The sequence below is a fragment of the Hypanus sabinus genome, unplaced genomic scaffold (assembly GCF_030144855.1).
Source record: "Hypanus sabinus isolate sHypSab1 unplaced genomic scaffold, sHypSab1.hap1 H_1, whole genome shotgun sequence".
NCBI lineage: Eukaryota > Metazoa > Chordata > Chondrichthyes > Myliobatiformes > Dasyatidae > Hypanus > Hypanus sabinus.
This window is the reverse complement of record NW_026779040.1, coordinates 15,578-43,418: the sequence shown is the minus strand read 5'-3', so window position 1 is coordinate 43,418 and position 27,841 is coordinate 15,578. Positions and strand designations below refer to the sequence as shown.

At 48.7% G+C, this 27,841-nt stretch overlaps 1 protein-coding gene across 1 annotated transcript; it reads left to right on the top strand.

Annotated features, from left to right (window-relative positions):
* Window positions 1-2,311: 2,311 nt before the first annotated feature.
* Window positions 2,312-26,276, top strand: LOC132386043 (beta-1,3-galactosyltransferase 5-like). Its single transcript, XM_059958333.1, has 7 exons — window positions 2,312-2,318; window positions 3,419-3,469; window positions 4,259-4,447; window positions 16,140-16,220; window positions 16,997-17,932; window positions 25,180-25,311; window positions 26,098-26,276. Exons 1-7 carry the CDS (start codon window positions 2,312-2,314, stop codon window positions 26,274-26,276), a joined length of 1,575 nt encoding a protein of 524 aa, XP_059814316.1.
* The last annotated feature ends 1,565 nt before the right edge of the window (window positions 26,277-27,841 follow it).

Sequence of the window (27,841 nt, the reverse complement as noted above, 5' to 3'; positions counted from 1 at the left end):
AGTGATTTCTGTGACAGTTTCTGTGCAGATGGCCCATACGCTCTCTTTTTTATTTGACCTTGTCTTCACTTCCTGCTTGAATGGAAAGGGGGGGGGGTTGGTGGGGTTGAGGGGTGTTCACTGTTTCAGTTAGTGACGAGGAGCTGCGAATTTCATCCGTCCCCCTCTGCGGGAAGGTCCCGAGTCGGGAATATCCGACTCTGTGATATTCTCGTCTGTGATACGATACTCTGTGATGACTATCCTGAAACTCTCCTCGGATGCAGAGACCGGGAGACGGTTTCCGGATTTTTTTTTTCTCTAACCCCCGTAAGAGGTATATTTTTAAAACTATATTTTAACAGAAATTTCCCAACACGGTTGGGCGTGGGGGAGCATGAATAGTTTGAACCAGCTCGACTAGGTTTAGGCACAAAAGCCGCAAGTTGCTCCGAGGGATGTTTGTGCGTGTCGGAACCTGCGGATTAGCCACTGGCATCTCCCGCGTCATTGAGCAAAATTGCTCAGCCAGCTGTTAAGGAGCAGAGAAGGCCGTTGATCTGAGGACCTGGCTCGTTCAAGTTCAGGTATGAATTTGCGATTCGGTGGTGTGTCTGTCCCTGATTCCCCCCTCCCCCGCTGCAATGGATAGGATTTGAAGCATTCTCCTCCCTGTCTGACTAAACCGCTGCGATGAATTCTGGAGGCAGTGGCGATAAGGATTGCAGGGGAGCTGGACCAGTGAGTCGGATAATGAGGTTTATTATGTCCATTAAGAAATAAAAACTAAGAGGTTAAGGCAAGACATTGTGTCGGTTTTGATGGAACGGGACATCAATGCGCTGCATTTCTGTGAACATTTTGCCTGATAGAATAGATACGCGGGAAGGTGCTTGATGGTAACTTCTGATTTTTAAAATACTCTTTTAAAAAAAAGTATATTTCGTATCGCCCATGCATGGAATGAATAGACAACCTGGGAGCGCAGAGTTTTGAGTGGATATATTTCGTACGGGGTTCCGAACTGCATGGCGGAGCCCGCAGACCGGACACGACAACAGCATTTATTTCCCTTTTCTGATGACACCTGCGTTGTCTGCCCAAGTAAAACGGAAAATTAATGGTCAGGAACCAGCAGCATCGGAAAAGTTGTCCCCACTCCCCTCCAACACATTTTCCCCAGCGCACACCAGCGACAGTGGCGTGCAAAAGTTTGAGAAAGAAAGCAAAGGAGCACCACGCAAAAGTTTGGGCACCCAAAGACATCTGAGCTCTCAGATAAATTTTACCAAAGTCTTTAATTAGCTCGTTAGGGCTACGGCTTGTTCACAGTCATCGTTAGGAAAGGCCAAGTGATGCAAATTTCAAAGTTTTATAAATATCCTGACTCCTCAAACCTTGTCCCAACAATCATCAGCCATGGGCTCCTCTAAGCAGCTGCCTAGAACTCTGAAAATTAAAATAAATGATGCCCACAAAGCACGAGAAGAAGATACCAAAGCGTTTTCAAGTTGAGGTCTGGAAGACCAAGAAAACTTTCCGAAAGAGCTGCTCGTAGGATTTCGAGAAAGGCAAATCAAACACCCCCGTTTGACTGCAGAGGACCTTCAGGTAGTTTTGGCAGACTCCGGAGGGGTGGTGAACTGCTCTACTGTGCAGCGACACCTGCACAAACATGACCTTCACGGAAGAGTCGTCAGAAGAAAACCTTTCCTGCGTCGTCACCTGAAAACTCAGCGTCAGAAGTTTGCAAAGTTACCTATAAACAAGCCTGATCCATTTTGGAAACAAGGCCTGTGGACTGATTAATTTAAAATAGAACTTCTTGGCCGCAATGAGCAAACGTATGTTTGAAGAAAAAAAGGGTGCAGAATTTTACAAAAGGAACAGCTCTCCAACTATTAAGCACGGGGGTGGAACGATCATGCTTTGGTAGAGGGAGGAGTGAATTCAGTTAAATACCAGCATATTCTGGAAGCAAACATCACACCGTCTGTGAAAGAGCTGAAGATGAAAAGAGGATGGCTTCTACGACAGGATAACGATCCTAAGCGCACCTCAGAATCCGCAATTGTCTACCTCAACAGGCGCAAGCAGAAGATTTTGCCACGGCTCTCACTGTCCCCCGACCTAAACATCATCGAAAACCTGTGGATAGACGTCAAAAGAACAGTGCATGCAAGACGGCCCAAGAATCTCACAGAACTAGAAGCCCTTTGCGAGGAAGAAAAGGCGAAAATCCCCTAAACAAGAATTGAAAGCCCTTAGCTGGCTACAGAAACCGTTTCCAAGCTGTGACACTTGCCAAAGAGGGTCTTACTAAGTACTAACCATGCAGTGTGAGTCCAAACTAGGCTTTGGGCCCTTTTCCATTTTTGTTATTTTGCAACTGTAAAAGATAGAAATAAAAAAGTTATCTTGCTTAAGATATTAAAGCAATGTGTTATTCTTTGAGCCAGGACCCCAAATTTGGGCCACCAGTACCATCTTGGGGGAATAATTCTTAGAGTGATATATTGGCAAGGTAGAAAATCTGTGCTAGCATTGCAGAGGTGGTCGCTTTCTATGTGTTATCACTGGATTTATAACCCGATGCCAAAACACACTTCTCAATGCTATACATAGCACAGAATAAAGCATTCTACTTCAATCTGATGGTCCTCTCTTATTATTGATGCTTTGTCTTTTAAAATTTGTTGGAACATAGCTCAGCCTATATGGTTTTCAGAAAAGCTGTTAAAACTAGCAAGAAGGGCTATTTTATTAAAATGGAATGATATTTCTTCCCCTACATTAATTGAATGGTTTTCTCAAGTAATGTTATGTCTCAGTTTGGAAAAAAATATAGTAGAACTCTTGAACTCGATTTGATTTTGAGAGCAGATGGGATTCTTTTGCCAATTATTAACATTTAATTTGAATTATTCTATATGGCTCCCTTCCAGTTTTAATTATATATTTTTTAAAATGTGAATTTGGCGGTTGATTACTTTTTTATATATATAGATGATGGTTAAACGTATCGTTTCCGGTGGTTGATTCCTAATGTTTGTTTTGGGTTTTTTTTGTAGTTAATGGGTTCTTTTTCTTAGTTAGATGGGGTTTTTTTTCTTCTTTTTTTCCACACAATATTTTTTTCCATTTTTATATATTATGATTAGGTTTTTGTCAGCTTTATTAATTGTACACATTTCAATTTTTTGAAGTTCTGTATTACTCTATAGTTGTGGACGATTATTTATCAGTAAAAAGATTTTTAAAATGAAATTAAAAATAGCATCTCTACAAATGACATCTATTACTGGCACTGACAATACAGTGACTATACTTTACATGAGTGTACTTCTGTTTTCTTGTTCTCTTTCACATTTATGTCTTGTGTACCAGGTGTTTATTTTCCTCCCAGCAAGGTTAATGAGTTCTTTGTTTTCTGTTTCAGGTACTGTGCTGGTGCGATTGTCCTGCACGACAGAGGGCAGAGAAGAGAAGGGTAGGTTTAGATCTGGAGCCGCTGAATCACTTTGCTTCAGAACGGAGAGCCACAAGCACAAATAATTTATTAAGAAGCAGTGTATCATACACTTGAAGACATCAGAAGATGATGAGCATTTAGTAGGTCCTCAAGGCTGACCGAAGCCTGGACTGACAACTTGCCCTACTGTCCTGTTCATTATTTATTGTAATGCCTGCACTGTTTTTGTGCACTTTATGCAGTCCAGTGTAGGTCTGTTGTCTAGTGTAGCTTTCTCTGTGTTGTTTTATTTTATTACGTAGTTCACTCTAGTGTTTTTTTTTACTGTGTCATGTAAACCATGGTCCTGAAAAACGTTGTCTCATTTTTTGCTATGCACTGTACCAGCAGTTAAGGTCGAAACGACAATAAAAGTTGACTTGACTTGACTTGACTATGAATCCTGGAAAACATCACCCGAAGCAGACAAAGTCAGAAACCATGCCCCTATTTCGCACGTTGCTAAAGAAATTGGAGTTACAAGAATCCGCTATCATCTAAAATGCCGAAGCCTCTTCACCATAAAGAGAGACTTGGAGACTCCGAAAAGGAAAGCCCAGGGAAATATCACTGATGAAGCTGGTGAGAATGCCTGTGCATCAAAAGGGCCATGTAGGAGATCTTCATCAGAAGCAAGGAGTGGGGGGTGTGATGAGATCTGCATTTTTTTTTATATTAAGGTGAAATCTCAGAAGGGCTGCAAGTCACATGAAAAGCTTACACAAGCTGTGCAACTCAGAACTGACCAAACACTCCGGGAATGTGCAGCCCAAAAGGAAGATGAGAAGACTGTAGCGGTAACAAGCAGAGGCATAGTTGCTGCAGAGGCCTGCTACCCGGTTTCATGCTGTGAAGATTATACCAGAATCAAGAAAAAGGAACCTGAGTCCAAAAAGAATGATGATGAAACAGATGGAGAGGAAATGTGTAAAAGGATTGAAAGGGAAGCCCAGAAAGGTATTTTTAAGCTTATCAGAACTATATCAAGATGAATCACTTCTTTGGTCACGAAAACTTGAATCTTTCATGCTATCTGGTGGAGTTACTCTCCTGCAGGATTCTACAAGGAAGCACATTCATAGAAAACTGGAATCTGAGCTGGGCAATTCAGCAGATATTTTCCCAGATGACAAAGGAAAATTGTTAATGGTTCCTGAAACTGCATGATTAAGGGAGGTTGTCTTGGAATATCAAACTCTGCAGAGGGAACTCAAGGTTTGGAAGGCCACGGCAACCAATTTCGACACGATCATAGATCAGACTTCATCACACATTGCTGAGAAAGACAAATAAAGCTTGTGCTGTCATTACGACAGTTATTTAGTTTATAATATTTTCGCTTAGTAATTCATTCAATAGTATTTTCTAGTTAGAATTAGAAGTGTTTAAAGTGTATTCATTGCATGTAAAATATATCGGCATGCGATGACGTCACATCCGGTTTCGCCGCGTCTTGTGGGAAAACACCGGTTTGAAATTAGCGCGAGGGTGGGGGCTTTCCACGAGGCTCACCTGAGCAGAAGCAGTTTGCAGGCATGAGAAATCACAGTGAGAGCAACGCTGTAAGTTAATAGATAATCGATATATTGAACTAAGATGTTAATGCCGATCCTGTTAGAAGTAACGACGGTAGATAATGTTTATGCTTTCGTTAGTTAAAGAGTCGCGGATAGTTTGCATGGAAGTGTATTTAAAGTAGTCAATGGAGCAGGTAAACTCTCCCTGTATACTGCACCTTAGTGTAATGTAGTTATAGTCACCTTTGAGAACGTTACAGTTTTTTTTTCCAAAATCTCCAGTAATCTATCATTATAATTTCTAAGGTTATAACCATAAATATTAGCAATAAGAAACTTTTTACCACATGTGATTACTAGGAACTACAGTGGGGCCCAGCAGCTCCTTCAGCATGCATCTACACTACACCTCCTGACTCCGCGTCCATTTTTCATTGAATTTGTTGAGAGTTGATGTACTTTTAGTTACCTAAAACCTTCCCTAACCTTAACTGCTACTCCGTTGTATTTCTTTGCGCCCAGCATCATGGAGCCAAACGCTCGGCAGATTGCGTGGTGATCAGACATTTGTGGAGAGCCTCTTCATTCACAAATGCGTTCATCGACGTTCTTAAGGTTTCTGTTGGACAATGGAGGAAACTTCACGGGATTTACAACCAAATGGGGCCTGTAATTATTGTACTGTAATTCTATATGCTATGATATCATTCTGGAGGAACGTTGTCTCATTTCTAAATGACATTAAACTGAATCTGAAAAGCTTAAGATTGTTTTGATTTGATATGGAAAATATCATGACATTGTGGCGACCCATTTCCTGGCACATCCGAACCGACTCACAATTAGATAGCCTACGGGGGTTTGCGAGCACAGAGCTTTGGAGCCTCTGCGCCAAGAGGGGGCAGGTTGAGGGAGACTTAAAAGTGAGGCTGAAGAGTTCGAATAAAGTTTTTTCCTTCGACTGCAGTTACCGACTCCGTGTCGTAATTTTAGCGCTGCGTGTAGCACACCGCTACAATTGGTGACCCCGACGGTCTAAACGATTTTTGGACCAGAAATGACCGACGCCGCCTCTGTTCATGCGGTTTTGTTGAAACTGCCGGGTTTCTGGACACAGCGCCCGAACCTATGGTTCCAGCAAGCCGAAGCCCAATTCCACGTTCGCCAGATCACCTCAGAAGACACCCGCTACTACTACGTGGTGGGCTCCCTCGACCAGGACACAGCGGCCCAGGTCGCGGAGTTCGTACAGTCGCCCCCGGCAGACGGCAAGTACACGGAATTCAAAGCCCTGCTCCTCGGGACTTTCGGACTCTCACGGCGCGAGCGGGCTGCCCGTTTACTGCACCTGGATGGCTTGGGAGACAGAGCTCCATCGGCTTTAATGAATGAGATGTTGTCTCTGGTCGGAGGACACAAGCCCTCCCTCATGTTTGAGCAGGCATTCCTGGAGCAGCTGCCCGAGGACATACACCTGCTGCTGTCCGACGCGGATTTCAGTGACCCCCCGGAAGGTGGCAGCCCGGGCGGACTTGCTGTGGAACGCCAAAAAGGTGAGCGGGACGTCCATCGCACAGATCTCCCAGCCACGCTCCCGGCAGCAAACCAGTCCAGGCCCGGCCACAAAGCCCGCCAACCCCCGGCCCAGTGAACACTGGTGCTTCTACCACCAGCGGTGGGGCGCAGAAGCCCGCCGTTGTCGCCCGCCCTGCAAGTTCCCGGGAAACGCCAGGGCCAGCCGCCGCTGATGGCTACGGCGGCTGGCCATCGGGATAGCCTGTAAGTGTGGGATAGAAGGTCGGGACGCCGGTTTTTGGTCGATACTGGGGCTGAGATCAGCGTTTTACCTCCGACGAGTTAAGACACCAGCAGCAGGGCACCGGGTCCCCCCCTGAGGGCCGTGAATGGCAGCACAGTAAGGACCTATGGCACCCGTCAGGTGCAGCTACAGTTCGGCTCCAGCCAGTTCACGTGGGACTTCACACTGGCCGCCGTAGCCCAACCGCTTCTGGGTGCGGATTTTTTGCGGGCTCACAGCCTACTGGTCGACCTGCCCAGGAAGAGACTGGTACACGCCGAGACCTTTCAGACGTTCTCCCTGGGTGAAGCCCAGTTGCCAGCCCCTCACCTCGGCTCCATCACGCTGTCCGACAACGACTTCACCAGGGTCCTGGCGGAGTTCCCATCGGTTCTGGCACCGCAGTTCACAGCGGCCATGCCCCAACATGGCGTACAGCACCACATCCCGACCCAGGGAGCACCCCTCCACGACCGCGCTCGGCGGCTTCCCCCGGACAAGCTACGACTGGCGAAGGAGGAGTTCCAGAGGATGGAGGAATTGGGGATCATCCGGCGGTCCGACAGCCCATGGGCCTCCCCCCTGCACATGGTGCCCAAAGCGACGGGGGGCTGGAGACCGTGTGGCGACTACCGCAGGCTGAACGAGGCTACCACACCGGACCGCTACCCTGTGCCGCACATTCAGGACTTTGCAGCAAACCTGCACGGCGCACGGATCTTCTCCAAGGTAGACCTCGTCCGAGGGTACCATCAAATCCCGATGCATCCTGACGACGTCCCCAAAACGGCTCTCATCACTCCGTTTGGCCTTTTCGAGTTCCTCCGCATGCCGTTCGGCCTGAAGAATGCCGCACAGACGTTCCAGCGGTTAATGGACGCGGTGGGACGGGACCTGGACTTCGCGTTCATCTATCTGGATGACATCCTCATAGCCAGCAGCAGTCGTCAGGAGCATCTGTCCCACCTCCGTCAACTCTGCGCCCGACTGAGTGAGTACGGTCTTACAATGAACCCCGCCAAATGCCAGTTCGGACTCGATACCATTGACTTCCTGGGCCACAGTATTACTAAAGACGGGGCCACCCCTCTGCCCGCTAAGGTAGCCTCTTTCCCCGACCCTTCAGGAATTCGTAGGTATGGTCAATTTCTACCGCCGCTTCCTCCCTTCAGCTGCCCGGATCATGCGCCCCCTGTTCGCCCTGATGTCGGGTCCGAGCAAGGACATTACCTGGGACGAGGAGTCCGCCGCCGCTTTCGTTCAAACGAAGGAAGCTTTGGCGGACGCCGCAATGCTAGTACATCCCAGAATGGACGCCCCTACTGCCCTCACAGTGGACGCATCAAACACGGCAGTCGGTGGGGTGCTGGAGCAACTCATCGCAGGTCGCTGGCAACCCCTGGCGTTTTTCAGCAAACACCTGCGACCACCCGAGCTCAAATACAATTCTTTCGACCGGGAACTGTTGGCGCTCTACCTGGCAATCCGGCATTTCAGGTACTTCCTAGAAGGTCGGCCCTTCACCGCCTTCACGGACCACAAACCGCTTACCTCTGCGTTTACGAAAGCGTCCGACCCCTGGTCGTCCCGCCAGCAACGCCACCTGTCCTACATCTCTGAATACACGACGGATGTCCGGCACGTCTCGGGTAAGGACAACGTCGTGGCGGATGCGCTCTCTCGCCCTACCGTTCATGCCCTTTCCCAAGGGGTAGACTTTGAGGCACTGGCAGAGGCGCAGCAGGCAGATGAGGAGATTCCGAGTTACAGAACCGCAGTCTCCGGTTTGCAGCTCCAGGACCTCCCCGTAGGCCCGGGTGAGAGGACCCTACTCTGTGACGTCGCCACCGGCCAGCCCCGCCCCGTCATCCCGACAGCCTTGCGGCGCCGCGTTTTCGACTCCATTCATAACTTGGCGCATCCCTCCATCCGGACAACTGTCCGGATGGTTTCCAGCAGGTTCGTTTGGCACGGACTCCGCAAACAGGTCAGTGAATGGGCCAAAACGTGCATGCACTGCCAGACGGCCAAGGTGCAGCGGCACACCAAAGCCCCACCGCAGCAATTCCATCCCGCCCACCGGCGTTTCGACCACATTCATGTGGATATCGTGGGCCCCCTGCCAGTGTCGCGCGGAGCGTGGCACCTCCTGACTATCGTGGACCGGTTCACAAGATGGCCAGAGGCGGTCCCGCTCACCGACACCACCTCCGAATCTTGCGCCCGAGCCCTGATCGCCACCTGGGTATCTCGCTTTGGTGTACCAGCCCACATTACCTCCGACAGAGGCGCCCAGTTCACCTCCAGCCTGTGGTCAGCTATGGCCAGCCTTTTGGGGACTCAGCTGCACACCACTGCCTACCACCCATAGTCGAACGGGCTAGTGGAGCGTTTCCACCGTCACCTGAAGTCGGCCCTCATGGCCCGCCTGCGAGGAGCCAACTGGGCGGACGAGCTTCCCTGGGTCCTACTCGGCATCCGCACAGCGCCCAAGGACGACCTGCACGCCTCGTCGGCCGAGTTGGTATACGGCGCGCCCCTGGTCGTCCCCGGGGAGTTCCTACCAGCCCCAAGGGGGCAAGAGGAAGATCCCGCAGCAGTCCTGGGCAGACTACGCGAGAAGCTCGGTAACCTGGCCCCCATACCCACTTCACAGCATGGGCGGCACCCGACCTGCGTACCCAAAGACCTACAGAACTGTAAGTTTGTGTTTGTACGAAGGGGCGGGTATCGGCCACCGCTGCAGCGGCCATACGAGGGGCCGTTTATGGTGCTCCGGAACAACGGGTCCACGTTCGTGCTGGACGTTGGGGGGGAAAGAGGAGGTTTTCACGGTGGACCGCCTCAAACCGGCCCATGTGGACCTGGCGCAACCTGCCGAGTTTCCAGCACCTCGGCGCAGAGGCCGACCTCCCAAGCGGGTTCTGGCCCAGACTGTGGACATTGGGGGGTGTATCGCCGGTTCTGGGGGGGGGGGGGGTTATGTGGCGGTCCTGGCACATCCGAACCGACTCTCAATTAGATAGCCTACGGGGGTTTGCGAGCACAGAGTTTTGGAGCCTCTGCGCCATGGGGGGCAGGTTGAGGGAGGCTTAAAAGTGAGGCTGAGGATTTCGAATAAAGTTTTTTCCTTCGACTGCAGTTACCGACTCCGTGTCGTAATTTTAGCGCTGCGTGTAGCACACCGCTACAACATAAATAAAACTCCAGAAACCTCTCCAAATGAGTTTTGTTCGCCTTTGGTGGGGGTGGGGGCTAACATTTAATATATATATACAGAAAGTGATTACTTATTTGAAGTAATAAATCTACCACGGGTGCAATGCTATCACCTATTTTCTAACTCTACACCTTGCCAAAAATCACTATGACCATTTTTCCTTTCAGGTGGTACCGACTGTCGTGGTTTTTTGTGCCTCACAAATGACCAGGAGACGCAGAAGATTCTTCAAGAAGGGTTAATCTTTAATTTGCAAATCAATGCTGAGACAGTCAGTGAGCTAGTCGCTGATTGCCCACCGATCCTCGGACACGGCATTTTTTATAGCAAAATCCTGGTCTCGTTTCACACGTACCACACATACAGTTCTAATCTACATCTCTTCAGCTACCTTCCATTATCACAACATTGACTTCTACATTCTTAATATTTCATTCTCTTGCTAAATCGGGTACATGCATAGCAAATAGCAAGTTTCAAAGCTGACTACATCTCTTAGCTACCTCTCATTAACATAGATTAACACACCATTGTCTTCTGCATTCCTAGGATTTCATCTTGGTTTTTGCCTTGGGGGAGGGTGGGGTAACATGTAATATGAAATATATACAAAAAGTGATCACTTATTTGAAGTAACAAAGCTACCACTGGTGCAATGCTATCACCTATTTTCTAGCTGTATACCTTGCCAAAAATCACTATGAGCATTATTCCTCTCAGGTGGTACCGACCAACCCGACTGGCTCTCCGGACTATGTTATCTTCAACTTTAAGGCTTTCGGAAAATCAGGTCACCTTTTAACTATTCACAGTAACAGAAATTTTAACCAGGTGTGCTCAAACTTTTCCACGCCACAGTTTGTGAAAGAAGAATGAGACAGATATTACAGAAGAGTGGATAGCGGCATCACGTCGGCAGGAAAATCAGGTGTGTGTGTATGTGTGAGAGAGAGTGTGTGTGTATGTGTGTGAGAGAGTGTGTGTGTATGTGTGTGTCAGTGAGTGTATGTGTGTGTGTGTGAGAGAGAGAGAGAGAGAGAGAGAGGGAGGGAGTGTATGTGTGTGAGAGAGTGTGTGTGTATGTGTGTGTGTGTGAGAGAGAGAGAGAGTGTATGTGTGTGAGAGAGAGTGTATGTATGTGTGTGAGAGAGTGTGTGTGTATGTGTGTGTCAGTGAGTGTATGTGTGTGTGTGAGTGTCTGTGTATGTGTGTGTGTGTGAGAGAGAGAGAGAGAGTGTATGTGTGTGAGAGAGTGTGTGTATGTGTGTGTCAGTGAGTGTATGTGTGTGTGAGTGTCTGTGCGTGTGTGTGTGTGTGTGTCAGTGAGTGTATGTGTGTGTGTGTGTGAGTGTCTGTGTGTGTGAGTGTCTCTGTGTGTGTGTGTGTGTGTGTGTCTGGGGGGGGGGGCGGGTAACATATGGATAAAGCATAAATAGACATGTTTTGAAGATGCAGACGCGCCTAGCTTGAAACCAGCAGATGCCTTCAATGTCATCAAACCGGTCAGTGGAGTTTCGCAGCAACAAAAGCTTACGTCAGAGCGCAACGGGGAAACTGCCAGATCAAACGGTCGGGCCAAATTCAGAGCCTGCGAATCGAAATAAAGGGCAGTGCCTCTCTGTTAGACGGTACTGATAAGGCAAGACTGGCGAGCTCGATGCGGAAATGCAATGCAGAAACGACGTGCGGCAGTGAGGTGAGTTTACAGAAAGCTCTTGTACTCCCGTCTATATTTCCTCTCCTTTCTCGCACTCCGTTCTGCCCGGTATCTGGCCTGTCGCCGTGGGGTTCTTGGCGTTCTGAGTGTAGCTGATATTAGACCTGAGGCAGTCCACCTTTAATCTGGGGTGGGATCTTCAGTGTCTATTCGGGTATCTCCGTCACGGACTAAGTCATTGAAGTGGGAGATGGAACGCGGAGGTGGTTTTGGAACCATTAAACGGACATATCCTCGGTAATGGATGACAGATAAGGGACGGGGAGGTGGGGGGGGAGGGGCTGGAAGCGAATGGCAGCGAAGGTAGATTTATCCTGGATTTCAGAGACAGGGGATGTTCCTCAGGGATCAGTATTGGGACGGATTCTTCGCACATTGTTTGTCAATGATGTCGACGGGATGGCAGTGTGGTGAAATCTGCGGCTGATATGAAGAAACATGGAGTAGTAGGTAGCGCTGCGGAAGCAATGCGATTGCAGCGGGACTTAAGACAATTTACATCAGGCGTTCAAGCGGAACTTGGAGCCCTCGAGCAAAGCTCCCGAGAGTTTAATTCACGGGTTTGAGTCTGTGGTAAAGAAAGCAAATTCAATACTAAGATTTATTTCAAGGGAAATACAATATAAAAGTAAAGAGATCGTTCTAAGGAGTTATGAGACACTAGTCAGGACGTAAGTGTAGTATATTCATCAGTTTTGGGCCCCATATCACAGAATGGATTCGCTTTTTTTTCCCCCGAAAGAATCCGGAGGAGGATCACGCGGATAATTCCGGGAATGAAAGAGTTAACAGATACCGAGCGCTTGGCAGCTTTGTGTCTGCACTCTCCTGAATTTGGAAGAACGCACGTTAATCTCACTGAAAGCTGCGGTATAACCGGGAAATTGTCTGCTAGTAACTTTTAAAAGACTTTAAGAAAAAATTTCGCATTTACCCACGCTTGAAATGAATCAACAACCCGGAAGCTCCTAGTTTTCAGTTAATATTTTGTACGGGGCTCTGAACTGCAAGGCTGGAGAAAGCAGAACGGACATGACAACGGCAGTAATTCCTCTTTTCTGATGGCGTGTGCCTTTTCTGTCCGCGTAACCAGATAATGAATGGGCGGGAACCAGCAGCATCGGAAAAGTTGACCCCACTCCTCTCCAACACACTTGCCTCAGCCGCACCATGTTATGTAAATAAGTAGGTAAACACAGAGATGCATTAGATAGGTACTACATAAGAGTAAATGTCCGCATTGCATCAGCAGGAAAATCAGTTTTATAAGTGTTTGTGAGTGTGTGTGCGTGTGTGTGTGTCTGTGTGTGAGCGTGTGTGAATGTGTGTCTGTGTGTGCGTGTGTCTGAGTGTGTGTTTGTGTGTGCGTGTGTTTGTGCTTGTGTTTATGCGTGTGTGTGAATGTGTGTCGGTTTGTGTGTGTGTCTGTGTGTGTGTTTGTTTATCTGTGTGTGTCTCTGTGTCTGTGTGTTTGTGTGCCTGTGAGTGTGTGTGAGTTTGTGCGTGTGTTTATGTATGTGTGTGTCAATATGTGTCGGTTTGTGTGTGTCTGTGTGTTTGTGCGTGCCTGTGTGTGTGCGTGTGTGTGTGTTTGTGCATGTATTTATGTAGGTGTGTGTCAATGTGTGTCTGCTTGGGTGTGTCTGTGTGTGTGTGTGTGCCTTTGTGTTTGTGTTTGTGTGTGTGTGTGTGTGTGTGTGTGTGTGTGTGTGTGTGTGTGTGTGTGTTTTTGTTATGTTAACATATGAACAAAGCAGAACTGCATATGTTTTTCCTGAAGTAGAAATACTTCAAGCAATTGTAATACTAAAGGCAGTGGAAGTGCGAGTTTTAATTAATCTCTCCAAACCTGACCGAATTGGCAGTAGGCAGTAGCAGACTGGTTTGCCTTGAATGCGGCAGATGCTACCAACGTCATGAAACCAGTCAGTGGAGTTTGTGTGAACTCTGGCAGCAACGTTGATAGCAGTGCGGCGCAGAGTAGCTCCCATATCAAAGGGGCGGGTCAGCTTCAGAGTCTGGGATAAACCCAGAGCAAACCCTTTCTGTTAGACAACGTCATGATTCCGGTCGGTCGAGTCTGTCTGTATTGCCTTCGGCTTTGGGTCCCATACCTCAGAAAGGATGCGCGTCCACTGGGGAGTGTCCGGAGGAGGGTCAGGAGGATGACTCCGGGAGCGAATTCGCTGGCATGTGAGGTACTGTTATCACTGGAATTTAGAAGAATGCACGTGGAAACTCCCGGAAAGCGACCGGATGTGGTGAGGATGTTTCCCCCAGTGATAGGCATCCAAAACTAAATGGCGCTGCCTCAGGCTGAGGGGCGACCTTTTAGACAGAAGTTGGGAGGAAATGTTCAGCTAATTGATATGACTGTGGAAGATTGTGTCAAAGGTTGCGGTTCAAGCCAAATCCGTCGGTATGTTTAAAGGAGAATCTAATAGACCATCTGATTGGTCGGGGCATCGGAGGATGTGGCGAGAAGGCAGGTCTATGGGGGTTGATTGGAATCCGGGATCAGCAATGAAGGAATAGCGGATGGGCTGAATGGCCTACATCTTCTCCTTTGTTTTACTTTTTATTGTTTGTGTGGTCTTATCTTTCGTTCTGGAATGCTGCTTCCCAGTTGAAGGGATTTATTTCCTAATGAGACTGTGCCGCTGCTTCCTGTGTATAAACACTTTATTAGGACCCGGTGGCACCTGCCAGAATTTGGGTTTCTGAGCGAGAATCACCCTGGAAAAGAGACCCTGATGATGGAGCATTTCTAGCCAGTGTACGACCATTCTCTGAGAATCAGAACGAGTGACTGCTGATGGTCTGAAAGGCGTGCAGTTTACCCGAGTCTTCTGGCTTTATGTCACTATGGACTTAAATTTCATTCTGGGATCATCATTCCCAGGTGACGTGGTCTATTTCCTGTCTCTTGCTGATGGAATCTGACATTTAATCTGGTAATGGGAGTGTGAGGCTTGCTGTTTCCACCTGCATCGACACACTCCTAGAATTTGGTCTGCCGAGTGAGACTAACCCGGGAAGAAAGGCCTTTGACAGGGTCCTACATAGGAGGTTAGTTAGGAAGATACAGTCGCTATGTGCTCATGGAGAGTTAGTAAATCGGATTAGACGTTGGCTCAAAGCCAGAGAGTGGTAGTGGAGGATTGCTACTCTGAGTGGAGGCCTGTGAATAGTGGTGTGCCACAGGAATCAGTGCTGGGTCCATTGTTATTTGTCATCTATATCAATGATCTGGACGATTATGTGGCAAATTGGATCAGCAAATTTGCTGATGATACAAAGATTGGAGGTGTAGTGGACAGTAAGGAAGGTTTTGAAAGCTTGCAGAGGGATCTGGACCAGTTGGCGGAATGGTCAGGAAAATGGCAGATTGAGTTTAATGCGGACAAGTGTGAGGTATTACACTTCGGAATGTCAAACCAGGGTAGAACATGCAAGGTAAATGGTAGGACACTGAGGAGTGCAGTAGAACAGAGGGATCTGGGAGTACAGATACATAATTCCCTTAAAGTGGTTCACCAGTAGATAGAGTTGTAAAGAGAGCTTTTGGTAAATTGGCCTTTATAAATCAAAGTATTGAGTATAAGAGTTGGAATGTAATGGTGAGGTTCTATCACATTGATGAGACCGAATTTGGAGTATTGTGTGCAGTTTTGGCCACACAAATTACAGGAAGGATATTAATAAGTTTGAAAGAGTGCAGAGAAGGTTTACAAGGATGTTGCTGGAACTTGAGAAACTGAGTTACAGAGAAAGGTTGAATAGGTTAGGACTTTATTCCTGGAGTGTGGAAGAATGAGGAGAGATTTGACAGGGGTATATAAAATTATTTTAGGTGTAGATGGAATGAATGCAATCAGGCTCTTTTCCACTGAGGCCAGGGGAGAACAAAAAACAGAGATCATGGATTAATGGTGAAGGGGGGGAAAGTTTAAAGGGAACATTGAGGGGAAGGGGCTTCTTCACGCAGAGAGTGGTGGGAGTGTGGAATGAGCTGCCAGATGAAGTGATGAATGTGGGCTCACTTATGACTTTTAAGAAAAAGTTGTACAGGTACATGGATGAGAGGGGTTTGGAGGGATATGGCCCAGGTGCAGGTCAGTGGAACTAGACAGAAAAATGGTTCGGCACAGCCAAGAAGGGCCAAAAGGCCTGTTTCTGTGCTGTAAATGCTCTGTGGTTCCATAGTTCTAAAGACCTGGATGATAGAGGGTGGGTCACCAGCGTCCAACAAATCTCCGGGATTCAACCGAGTTACGACCACAAGAACTCGGGTCCAGGGGTTAGGACGGTGTGTGAGCCGCATCCCGGAACGATGTTTATTTTTTTTAACAGTTTCGATACTTGCATAAAACTCACGTTGATAACTTTTGTTTCAGAGCAGCAAAACAGACGAACGTTGAACGCCACCATGGCTAACGATGCAGACAGAATTGGAGATCCGGTAACCTCGACCACAGGTGAGCGAGCTGATTGAGGGAAACAAAAATGAAAAAAAAACCTATTCTTCAATGATGGACGGGGACTGCGAAAGGAAATTATAGGTCTGTTATCCCAAATTCAGTGGTTGGGAAGATGCCGCGGTCAATTACTGAGGATGTGGCTTTGCGGTACGTGGAAGTGCATGATAGAATAGGCCAAGGTCAGCATTGATTCCTCAGGTGAAAATTTGTCCTGAAGAACATGTTAGAAATCTTTGAGGAAACAACAGGCAGGATAGGAAAATATGAGTGAATGGATGAAGTTCCCTTGGATTTCTGAAGGTCTTTGACCAGATGAGCATTCACGGCACTCATGACGTCGTAGGGAAGATGCGAGCGTTGGATAGAAAATACGGTGACCAGCAGAAGAGAAAGGTTGTCAATAAATGGGCTTATTGGGGTTCGCAGCTGTTGACCCGTCATGTGTCAACGACATGGACGACGGAATTAATTACTTTCCGGCCAAGTTTGCAGATGATGCATAGATAGGTGGACAGTTGTCCTGAAAAACATTGCAGTCTGCAAAAAGACATGGTCTGATTGGGAGAATGGGCAAAGACATGACAACTGGAATGTAGTGTATGGTCTTACACCTTGGCTGAAGGAATAGACTTTTTTTCCCCCCAAAATGGCCAAAAATTCGAAAGAAAAATATTTAGGTATAAAGGGACAAAGTACAGAGAGGAGTTGATAGAGGTCAAGGAGACTTATAATGTTTAAAAGTCTTATTGTCTTATCGTTCTGTTTTCGTGCAGTTCTCTGTGGATGTAAACGGATATCCGTCAGCTCGTTACGTGGCAACCGATTCATCAAGGCCGCTTTCCTCGTCCTCCTGATCGTTTGTCTGTATGCCTGGAGCAGTAATTGGAGTCACAGCGGCGTTTCGTCCCGTTGTCGCTCCCGGCTGAACGGCACCTCCTTCCTGATGCGACCCGCCAGCCGCTGCGACGAAGGCGCCCCCTTCCTGGTCCTACTGGTCACCAGCTCCCCGGGTCAGTTCGAGGCTCGATCGGTCATCCGCCAGACTTGGGGGAGTGAGCGGTGGGTTGGCGGAGCCCGGGCAGTCACCTATTTCGTGCTGGGACATGGAAGGCATCAGCAGGATTGGATTCAAAGAGAGGGTGATATGCACCGGGACATCATCCAGGCTGATTTCGATGACACGTACTACAACCTGACCCTCAAGGTGCTGGTGGGTCTCGAGTGGCTCTGCTGCTACTGTCCCTCTGCCGCCTTCGTGATGAAGACCGACTCCGACATGTTTGTGAATACCGACTACCTGCTGGAGCTCCTCTCCCGCGCCCCCCGCAGCAGCTTCGCCACCGGGGCCATTTTCAGAAACTTCAAGCCTATACGCGTGAAATGGAGCCGTTGGTACATCAGCAAGGAGGAGTACCCTGGGGCAACCTACCCACCTTTCTGTTCCGGCACCGGCTACGTCATGTCCACCGACGTGGCTTGCGGCGTGTGGAACCTCTCCGGGACCGCACCGATGTTCAAACTGGAGGACGTCTACGTGGGGCTGCGTCTCGCGGAGCTGAAGGTAAATCCGGTGCCAATCCACTCAAAGCCCATGTTCTTCTACCACAAGGTACCGTATTCTGCCAGCACCTACCGGCGTCTCGTCACCTCGCATCACATAACGAACTCGGAGAAGCTGCTCTACTGGAAGGGGGTTCAGGACTCGGACAGTAAGGAGTGACCTGGGGAGGCGTGACGGAAAAGGTTTTACATATTCTGTTACATTGGCGAGCGGGCGAGCTAACTTTTGTGGTGGGCAGTTTAGGGAAAGGAGAGCAGGCGACGGCAGAGGGCTGTGTGGGCAACAGTGCAATGGGAGGGGTAGTGGATGGTGCGGGCTGGAGAATGTGAAGTCGCTGCAAAGGAGTGGAGAACGAGTGAAAGGCGCATAAAGAGGCAGGGGTGTATGCGTGGAGATAATCGCACGAGCGGCGGTGCGACTGAGCTGGTATTAACAGAAGAGAGCAGGAGAGAGGGCAACATACAGTCTGCAATGAGAAATGTGAGGAGGCAAAGCATGTACAGAGCAAAATGGGATAAAGAAATTGACAGGGGAGCGAGAAGTTTTGGGAAACGTGAAGAGACAGCGGGGTTCGGGCAAGAATCGTAAGAGTGAGTGACGGGCACAGAAAGCGAGAACGGAAACGAGGTGGATGGAACCGGATATGAAAGATGTCAGGCGAGAGAAGGGTGTAAGTGTCAGAAAGGGGAGAAGAGTGCTGCGTGAAAGGGTTTATATTTGCTGAAATAGCGGGGGGTGTGGTGAGAAAGCTCGAGGGGCAGGGAGTGGAAATGAGGGAGAGAAGCGGTTAATAAGAATGAGGTTAATAAGAATAAGAATTCCACGCTCGTCCTCTGTGATGAGTCAGGTCTAGTGGTTCCAGTGATGAGAGGAATAATAGTGAGTGGTTTGGAGGAAAGGAAGTGTGTGAAATCGGAGAATGAAACAATGTTGTAAACGATTACACAGCGTCTGGAACACAGCCGGCTGAAGCTAACAGATTGCACAGAGCGGGGTAAAGAGACACAGAAAGTAGGACATCGGGAGGGAATGGATGGAAAGGGTCCATGTATGAGATCGATTGTGAGAAGCTAGCGAGTGCGCATGCGAACGGCCGATCGCGAGGGTGTACCGATTGGGCCTCCTATGTAATGGAGGCCCTCACTCTCGGCATGACTTCTCGAGGGCGCATCTGTCGTTTCGGTGGGCCAGCTCCGTTGTTCCCGCCCCGCAGGATTCCCAAGGTGCACCACTGCTGACATGAATGGTTCAATCCTACAAACAGCAGTGAGGTCTATAGTTGGAAAGGACTGGGGTATTTGACCTGTAGGGAGGACGGAGGTGGTTTGTGGAGGTAGAAATCAAAGGTAGAGGACAGCGAGGCATTTACAGCAGAACAGGAAAATGCAGAAGAGAGACGAGGAAAGGGAAATTCGAGGACATAATTAAGAAAGTGGGCGATGCCGATCAGGGCGGAAAAAGCAATTCTTTGACAGAGTGAAGCCTAGTGGAGTGTGGTTGACTTGTAGCAAGATAGGTAACAGTGTTTGCAGGGTCAGAGAGGTCGCTATTAGGACAGGAGGGAGAACTTGGGGAAGCAAAAAGAGATTCAGCATTTAGGGAGTCAATAAGGATTCAAGGGGCAGAGAAAGAGTTTCTAGCTGGAAGAGAGAGGAAGGGAGCCAAGTGGGAGAAGGAATGCATTTTACACTAGTTTCCAAACTGCGCTTTAGTCGGCCAAGGTTACGATATCGTCGACTGGCTGCGCTCAGATATGGAGACTGTCCAGAATTCCTCTCTTTATTTATATGCGCTGAAAAGGTTCAGTGACATTTTTGTTGTTGCTGACGTCCAAACTACTCCATAGTGCCTCTCCAGTCCTCCCCCCATCTACCCTCGATGCACTCCCTCACATCTGCGGCAATGGGCAGATACCCGTGCAGTCGGAGTGTGATAGGCACGATCACGACGCTGACAACCCAATGCCGCATACGTCATGAGGAGACTGACAAACCGCGTCGCAGCAGCAGCGCGTCGGCGAACGGGAGCGCAGCCGCACTCCCCACTCAGGATTTCCCATTGCACTTCAGCCTTGTAAGTTACGCAACTGTCCGGCCGCTCTCCCTTTTCCTTGCCAAAAGTTTGCACAGGTCTCAGCCGTCGCTCCCCACCTTTGCCCCGGCATCTTCAGCCAGCCGGACTTAACACTGGCTGAACATTATCATCGTGTTTTTTCCTGACTCTGTGGAGTCGAGCTTCGGGATTCATCATAACCTTCGAATCATGATACGTTTGGGTCAGGGGGGCGGGGATCGTGAGGAGGGAGGAGTGCGATTCCACAAATTTTAGAAACAATTTTTTTTTAAATTCACCCATCTGAAGGTGCCAGACAATAACAGGGAGTGATGGCAGAGAGTAATTTTGTTTGCAACCTTGGGGCAAGGGAAGGTTAAAGGTCCGCGCAATTGTCCGTAAACAAATCACACTTAAGTCTGAAATTTAATTGAATGGCCGTAAGAGAGTCTGGGCCCGCCCTCAAAGTTGCCGCGGCACTGCTGTGAGGAACGGTGACAAGGTCTCTGTCACCTTATGACTTGTACCGAAATGGATTGTCATCGTTGCGATTTCCACTATAAATCCTCCCTCCACTGCACTCAACCTTCTCCAACCACCTGACCACATCTATAACCTTCTCGGTTGTCGTCCAGCTCCCTCCCCCACCCAGAACTCTCCCCGGGCTCATATTCAGTTGGTTTCCTCTTTCCTTCCCAGTCTCGGCCGGAAGACTCTCGGCCCGAAATGTCAAATGTTTGTTCCTTTCTAGAGACGCTGCCTGATCAGCATTGTGCGAGTTGTTTCATATTACTACGGCTTAAAAATCTTCTGGGGAATAAAACCGCTGGAGAGGCAGGGTTGGGTTGGGGGTGGGGGGGGTGTGGTGGACGGTTGACGGAAAATAAAATAAACGATTAGTTGATCATTTACACGATCAGCTCGTCGTCTATCTTCTTCGCTACTTGTGTATATGTTGTTCCAGCCACGCTTGTTTTTGGGAGAGAGAGATTGAAAGAGAGAAAGTGACAGAGAGAGAGAGAGAAAGAGAGAGAGGGGAGAAACATCGGATCTCGGGATTGAGAGAGGTATTAAATCTGGCATGAGGAAATGGCGGGTAGCCCGATTGGCACATGGTCTTACAGGTCTGATGAAAGGCTATCCAACTTTTGTTTCCAACAGAACTGGAACAGAAGGTAATAATTTGCAAATGCTAGTTTTTCTGTTATCCGAACAGGCCCAGTCTGCTTGTGCGTAACTGAGAGTGATGGCGAAAGTTTTGGAAGCTTTTACCTTTAAAAGATTCATTTTGCCTTCGCTTTCGTGCAAGTGCTTCAGGGCATGAGCACCAATGCTCATGGTGTCATGGCAGGCTTAATGAGATGGCAGACAGGAGAACCGTGCAGTACCAGAGCCCCATTGCAGAGTGCAGACTGAGACCTATCCACAGAGCAGCGAGTGAGGTGTCGCACAAAGGCGTCATGTCTTGCTGAATTGCTGGCTCGAAGCGTCCGACTCAAACTTGGCCTGCATCTTCAGATGGCAAATTAAGATGTACACGTTTCAATCAGCTTCAACAGCTTTGGCACAGGGGATCGCCTGAGGCTGAACGTTTAGGTCCGAGATGCGGGGAAGTGCTTTAACTCACGGCACTTCAAGTCGCCAATATCAAATTCAGCTTATTTTCGTGTAACACTTGCCCAACAGGCTGGTATATTTCTTGGGGGAAAGGAGATCCAGCCACTCACCAGCCCCACCCTCCCGTACTCGCAGGTGCTGTGAGAATCAAGTTTATGCCGCACGCACACACACACAGTATCAAACTCACACCAGATACCGTTACGGAATACACTTTAAAGAGTTTACTAAAACTAAAAGAGTACTATGCAATATGGTATATATGAAGGAAAATACAATAAAGTAAAAGGCGCCAACTTAACAAAGTTCAGTCAGTTTAGTGGAGCTCAACCACCGAACCACCCGACCCCTTGTCACTCTCCTCCGACCTCCACGTCCTCGCACCCGGGACCACCCCGCTCGCTGGTCGCCCAAGCAGTGCAGCGCACCTCCACCTTCCTCGGCGTCTCCTTCCCGCCTCCCCTGAAAAAAACCGCGGAAATCCCCCGCAAGCTCCCAGCCCCACAAGACAAAATAACATTCCCCATTCGTTAACTAATGAATACAATCCCCATATCAGCAAGTCCAAAGCTAAACAACTGCGAGAGAAAAGACTTACCAGACATAAAAGCGTTCCAATTCTAGCAAACCAAAGAAGCCATTTTGATTAACATAACACAGTGCATTGCACATTCGAATATGGTCTACGTAAACGACTCGCGAGCAGAACGAACAAAAGATGACGGGAGCCGTATGCAAAACAAGAGAATTTGCAAGCAAAAACAATATGACTAGTTGCAAAATGGAAGTCTGCCGTTCGTGGAATCGATATAAAGGAGGGGTGATTGGGATTACACACGCCCTTGAAGCAGGGCGGTCGTAAGTAAAAACTTCTGCTCCATCTATTGTCAGTGTCCTAAGCCTTCGCTGCCTCCTGCCAGATGGTAGAATCGATAGGAGATGGTAGCAACGAGCCGTCAACTACTACCGATTGTCCACCGCCCCACGCCCACCCCCCCCCCCCCCCCCCCGCCGTCAACCTGTAGTTGGGCTGCAGCTATGAAAACGAACGCGATCGTACACTCAATGGGCACTTTATTGGCTATCTCGTTTGGCTTATCACATGGTCAATGATTGCATATAATCGCCGACACAGAACTCAATAGCCCAGGGCTGGGGTGCGAACAAAATGGGCAGGTTAATGATCTCCGTCTGCTTAGCGCCGGGGGTATCACACTTTGACAATCTGGACCAAACCCAAGTACAGAGAGGCGACGCAGAAAGAAATATTGCGCCCGGTTGACAACCATGCATGATGCTCACAGCAATTCTCTCCAATATCGCTAGGGATGGATGGAAAGAGAGAGAGAGAGAGAGAGAGAGAGAGACAGACAGACAGACAGACAGACAGACAGAGAGAAGGGGGGAAGAGAGAGGGGGCGAGGGAGAGACAGAGGGAGAGAGGGGAAGAGAAAGGGGAGAGAGAAGAGTAGGAGAGAGAGACAGAGGGAGAGAGGGGGGAAGAGACAGAGGAGGAGAGAAGGGGAGAGTGGAGGAGGAGGAGAGGGGGCGAGGGAGAGAAAGAGGAGGAGAGAGAGAGAGAGAGAAGGGGAAGAGGTTGGGGGAAGAGAGAGAGAGGTCAATAGTTTTACAATTTATTTCTGTCCACCTCTCTGCGGTTCCCTTGGCCTCGTTTGCAGCTTCCTGGGATAAACGCAACGGCACAGGGCGGAACAGGTCCTTCGAGGGCCGGCTCAAAAGTCAATTCTGCGGGTCGATTTAATTCGGTGTCTGTGTTAGTCCAGAGTAATAGAGTACGTAAGCGGCATTTTGATAACGAGTTGAAATGACAATGGGTTGATGATTCACCTGGATTAGATTGGAGAGTAGCAGGGCGTTCCTTCAGGCGGACTCCGATCTCTGAGTGTCAGAGAACAAATAACTCCACCTGGGTCGAACTCTGATCAGCAACATCGGGTGATGATGTTCTACGGGTGTGACTGGGTAAACAGACGCACCTTCTATCGGTATAAAATTGAGCAACATGCAGCCTCCGACGCTCTGCCATGGTCGTCCCTCCCAAACAGCGTTTCAGAGCAACTTAAAGAGCAAACGCGAGGAAATCTGCAGGATCTCCCAGTGGCCACAGGTTTTAATTCCACGTCCCATTCCCATTCTGATTTGTCTATCCACGGCCTCCTCTGTTGTCAAGATGAAGCCACAGTCAGGTTGGAAGAACAACCCCTTATATACCGGTTGGGTAGCCCCCAACCTGATGGCATGAACATTGACTTCTCTAACTTCCGTTAATGTCCCTCCTCCCTTTCCTACCCCATCCCTGACATATTTAGTTGTTTGCCTGTTCTCCATCTCCCTCTGGTGTTCCCCCCCCCCCCTTCCTTTCTCCCGAGGCCTTCCGTCCCATGATCCTTTCCCTTCTCCAGCTCTGTATCCCTTTCGCCAATCACCTTTCCAGCTCTTAGCTTCACCCCATCCCCTCCGGTCTTCTCGTATCATTTCGCATTTCCCCCTCCCCCCACTACTTTCAAATCTCTGACTATCTTTCCTTGCGGTTAGTCCTGACGAAGGATCTCGGCCCGAAACGTCGATAGTGCTTCTCCTTATAGATGCTGCCTGGGTGTGTGTGTGTGTGGTTTCATTATAACTGCTGTTTTAGATAATCGTTACAACAGTTAGGATCTGCGCTTTAAAATCAATGGTCCCTGTTTTTTTTTAAATATTTCCTGCTGTGTTTTGGATTTCCGCCTTTTGTACGCAATTGACAAAACCGGTGCGATGCCAACCGGAGGCAATGACGATGCGGATTGCAGGAAAACTGGAAATATTTTCCAGCTGAGGTCTATTTTGGAGGGGATTTTGAATACAAGTCATAACACACGCTCCGTCGGCTAATAATCTCATGACCAACCGAGCTGCTTAGGACCCCACTATAGTCAGCATTCAAGAGAGAAAAGATTACTACTTTAGAGTAAAGTTAGAACCGCCCAGGCTTGAGCAAGCGAATCCAACAATGCAGTTTATTACGTCCATTAAGAAAAACTGATAGGTGGGAAGCCATGACGTTGTGTCGGCTTTCAAGGAACAGGACATCAATTGCGCTGCGTTTCTGAGAGTACTCGGCTCTCAGAATCCGCAAGCGGGGAATTGTTTGCTGGCAATTTCTCATGTTTATAAGATTTTATTTTGGCATTTGTCCACACTCCTGGAATGAATCAACAGCAAGCTGGTAGCACGTAGTTTTGGGCTCATGTATTGTCCGGGGCTCTGACTGCCAGGCTGGAGCCAGCAGAACGGACATGACAACAACAGTTACAATTTTGTTTCTGATAACGCGCATTTTCTGTCCGTGTAATCCGAAAATGAAAGCTAGATTAGATAGGTAGAACACAAGAGTAAGTACACACACACACACACACACACACACACAGAAACACACGCACACATATATATGTGTATGTATGTATCTATACATGAAGTGTGTTATGTCCATTTTACGTGGGTGCGTGTGTGTCCGTGTGTGTGGGTGTCAGTGGGTGTGTTACGTGAACATATGGATAAAACATAAATATATATGTTCGGATCGGGCATATTCTCTGCAGGTTTGAGGGAGCTGGTCGAAAAGCCCAAACATACATTTTCCTAAGTCGGTAAGCCGCGGTTTCTTTAAGCAATTGTAATACTAAAGACAGCGCAACTCGGAGTGTTAAGCTGTCTCTCTGACCCCAGCCTCTCTGGCGGTGGCAGACACGTTTGGCTTGAATCCAGCAGATGCCACCAACGTCCTAAGGCAGGTCAGCGGAGTCTGCATCAACTCTGGCAGCCACATTGACATCAGAGCGGGCCGAGGGAACCTCCCAGGTGAAAGGAGCGGGTCAGATTCAGAGGCCGGGATTTCCAGGGTGAAATAAAGAACAAAGAACACGAGGGCGCTGTGAAGGAAAGGACAACACATAACAAGGAGGGTAAAGATCCAGGAGTGTAAACACGGGGGTGTGCAACCGAGCGGCGGGACGACTGGGCTGGCGGCAAAAGTGGAGAGATGGAGAACGGAGGTGGGGAATACAGTAGGCATTGAAAAAACATGAGAAATGGGAGAACAAGGTGTAGAGAGCGAGATGGGGAAAGGAAATGGGCAAGAGAGTGAAGAGTGTTGGGAGCCGTGACAAATGCATCTCCGGGACAGAAATCGGAAGAAGTGTAGATCCTTTGGAAAGTGGGTTAGAAATGAATTGGTACTACGCCGAGCGTGGCGCAGACACATATGGAAACGCTGGTGTCACAGTGGGATGGCGGGAGAAGAAGAAACAGCGCGGTTGTGCAAGAACCTCGAAAGGGAGTGACGGGCGCGGGTAGCGACAATGGAAACGAGGCCAAAGGAGTCGGATGTGAAAGAGTTCGGGGGGGGGGGGTCTGGAGGAGATTTAGTGCTAGAAAGGGGTTTCAAAGTTTCCCCCCCAATCCTACTCCACCCCATTCACCGCCGCCCTCATTAGTTGACTGAGCCTTGAGTCGAAAGTACCTTGTCAATATCTGAAACAGATTTCAACCGAGTCTACGCTGAGTGGGGAATGCGTACGTTCCAGCCAGCTCCCTTCTTCCGATTGGATAGTTCGTTATTGTTTCGATTTCTCATTTCTCTGAAAGAGTCATCGTTCAGTTCATTGACTGAACGCGATCACCCCATTGCCTCCCGATTGAAAGGGCTCCGGATGCGATTGTGTCGGGAGTGGAGTCGCGATTTGGGATTCATCGCCATTGGAATCATGGTTCAGTTGGGTGAGGCCGAGGGGAAGGTCGAAGGAGTGCGAATCCATAGCTTATAGGCACAAGGTGGCCTCAGCCCGTCTCAAGATGCCAGACAATAACGGCCGAGTCGAATTCTTTTCGGCCTTGGGGCAAAGGAAGGGTAAAGGGTCTCGCGCAACTGTCGGTGATCAATCGCATCTCCATCGGAAAGTCAATCGAAATTCTGCAGGGGAAAGTGGGTCCTGCCCTGAAAGTTGCCGCGGCACTGCTGGCGGGAAGGGTGACACGGTCTTCTGTCACCTCATGGCCTGTACCGAAATTGATTGCCATTTTCGCCCTGTGCTCTCTTACACGTCCCTCAATAAACCCCTACCTTTCCCATCCACCAGACCACGCCTATCACCTTCTCCGTTCTCTTCCTCCACCCACCCCACATCTCTCACCAGATTTTCATCAGTTGGCTTCCTCTTCCCTTCCGCGTCCCGAAGAAGCGTCTCGATCCAAAATGTCAAATGCGTTTTTTTTTATTTCCAAGGCTGCTGCCTGACCGGCATTGTAAGAGTTGATTCATTTCACTACAGCTTATAAAGTCTTTTGGGGAACAAAACCGCCACGCGGGTGGTGGTCGGAGAATAAAATAAACGATTAAATTGATAATTTACAAGACTGCTCGCTATCTGCCACCTTCTGGACGTCGGGATATGACCTTCCAGCGGCGTTACTGTGGCAGGTTCCGACTTGGCGATCTGTCTGATGTCTTGGCGTTCTGGCCAGGAATTCACGCTGCCGCTTCAGGGCCCGGCAGTGCCGACAGTGTCCTTCCCTCTCGTTTTGCAAAGATTTCCACGAGAGAGAGAGAGAGAGAAAGAGAAGGAATGGGGGCATCGAATTACAGCAGACGATGTAGGTTGAGAAAATCGTTCAGAGTGTGATAGGAAGGCTTTGAGAGGGATGCAGAATGGAGTGCGACAGACAGAGAGGGGAGGGGACGGAGAAAGAGAGGGGGCAGCGAATCCGCCCTCTGGGCCTCAGCTGGAACGTGGCTAGAGAGGACCAGCGAGAGAGAGAGAGAGAGAGAGAGAGAGAGTATTGCCAAAAGTTCGAAATGCTCACAGTTCATTTAAGGGAGAGACTTTTTAGGACGATTTAAATTCTCTTTCACGTCGTTTATCTTCAGTCCCCGATGTCGAACTTTTCCCACGAAGAATTTTACGAAACGGAACGGCTTAAAGGCACTGACCTTTCCTTCCACACTATCCTCAATCCTTTCTGGTATTCCCAGGGATTAACACGAGAATAGTCAACAAAATCCTTCCAAATAAGGATCAAACAAATGTCGAACCCGTTTCACCATAGAGATCGATTCTCCTCGATCTTTAACTCCGGAACTCCGATCTTCACTCTCCACTGATTCTCAAACTAGCAGTATTGTAAAGAAACTGCTGGCAATGACCTTTGAAACTTTAGGCATTAAATAAAACTTCATCTTTCAACTAAATTGCATCATCATATTAAATCACGCAGTGGCATGAAGTCAACTTGGCAAATCCAGCCACGAACTGCCCCTCCTCACAGGGTGGGGTCTTCCTTTTATAATCAGTAAAAATAACCTGTCACATGATCCCTACTGGCGGGAGAATGA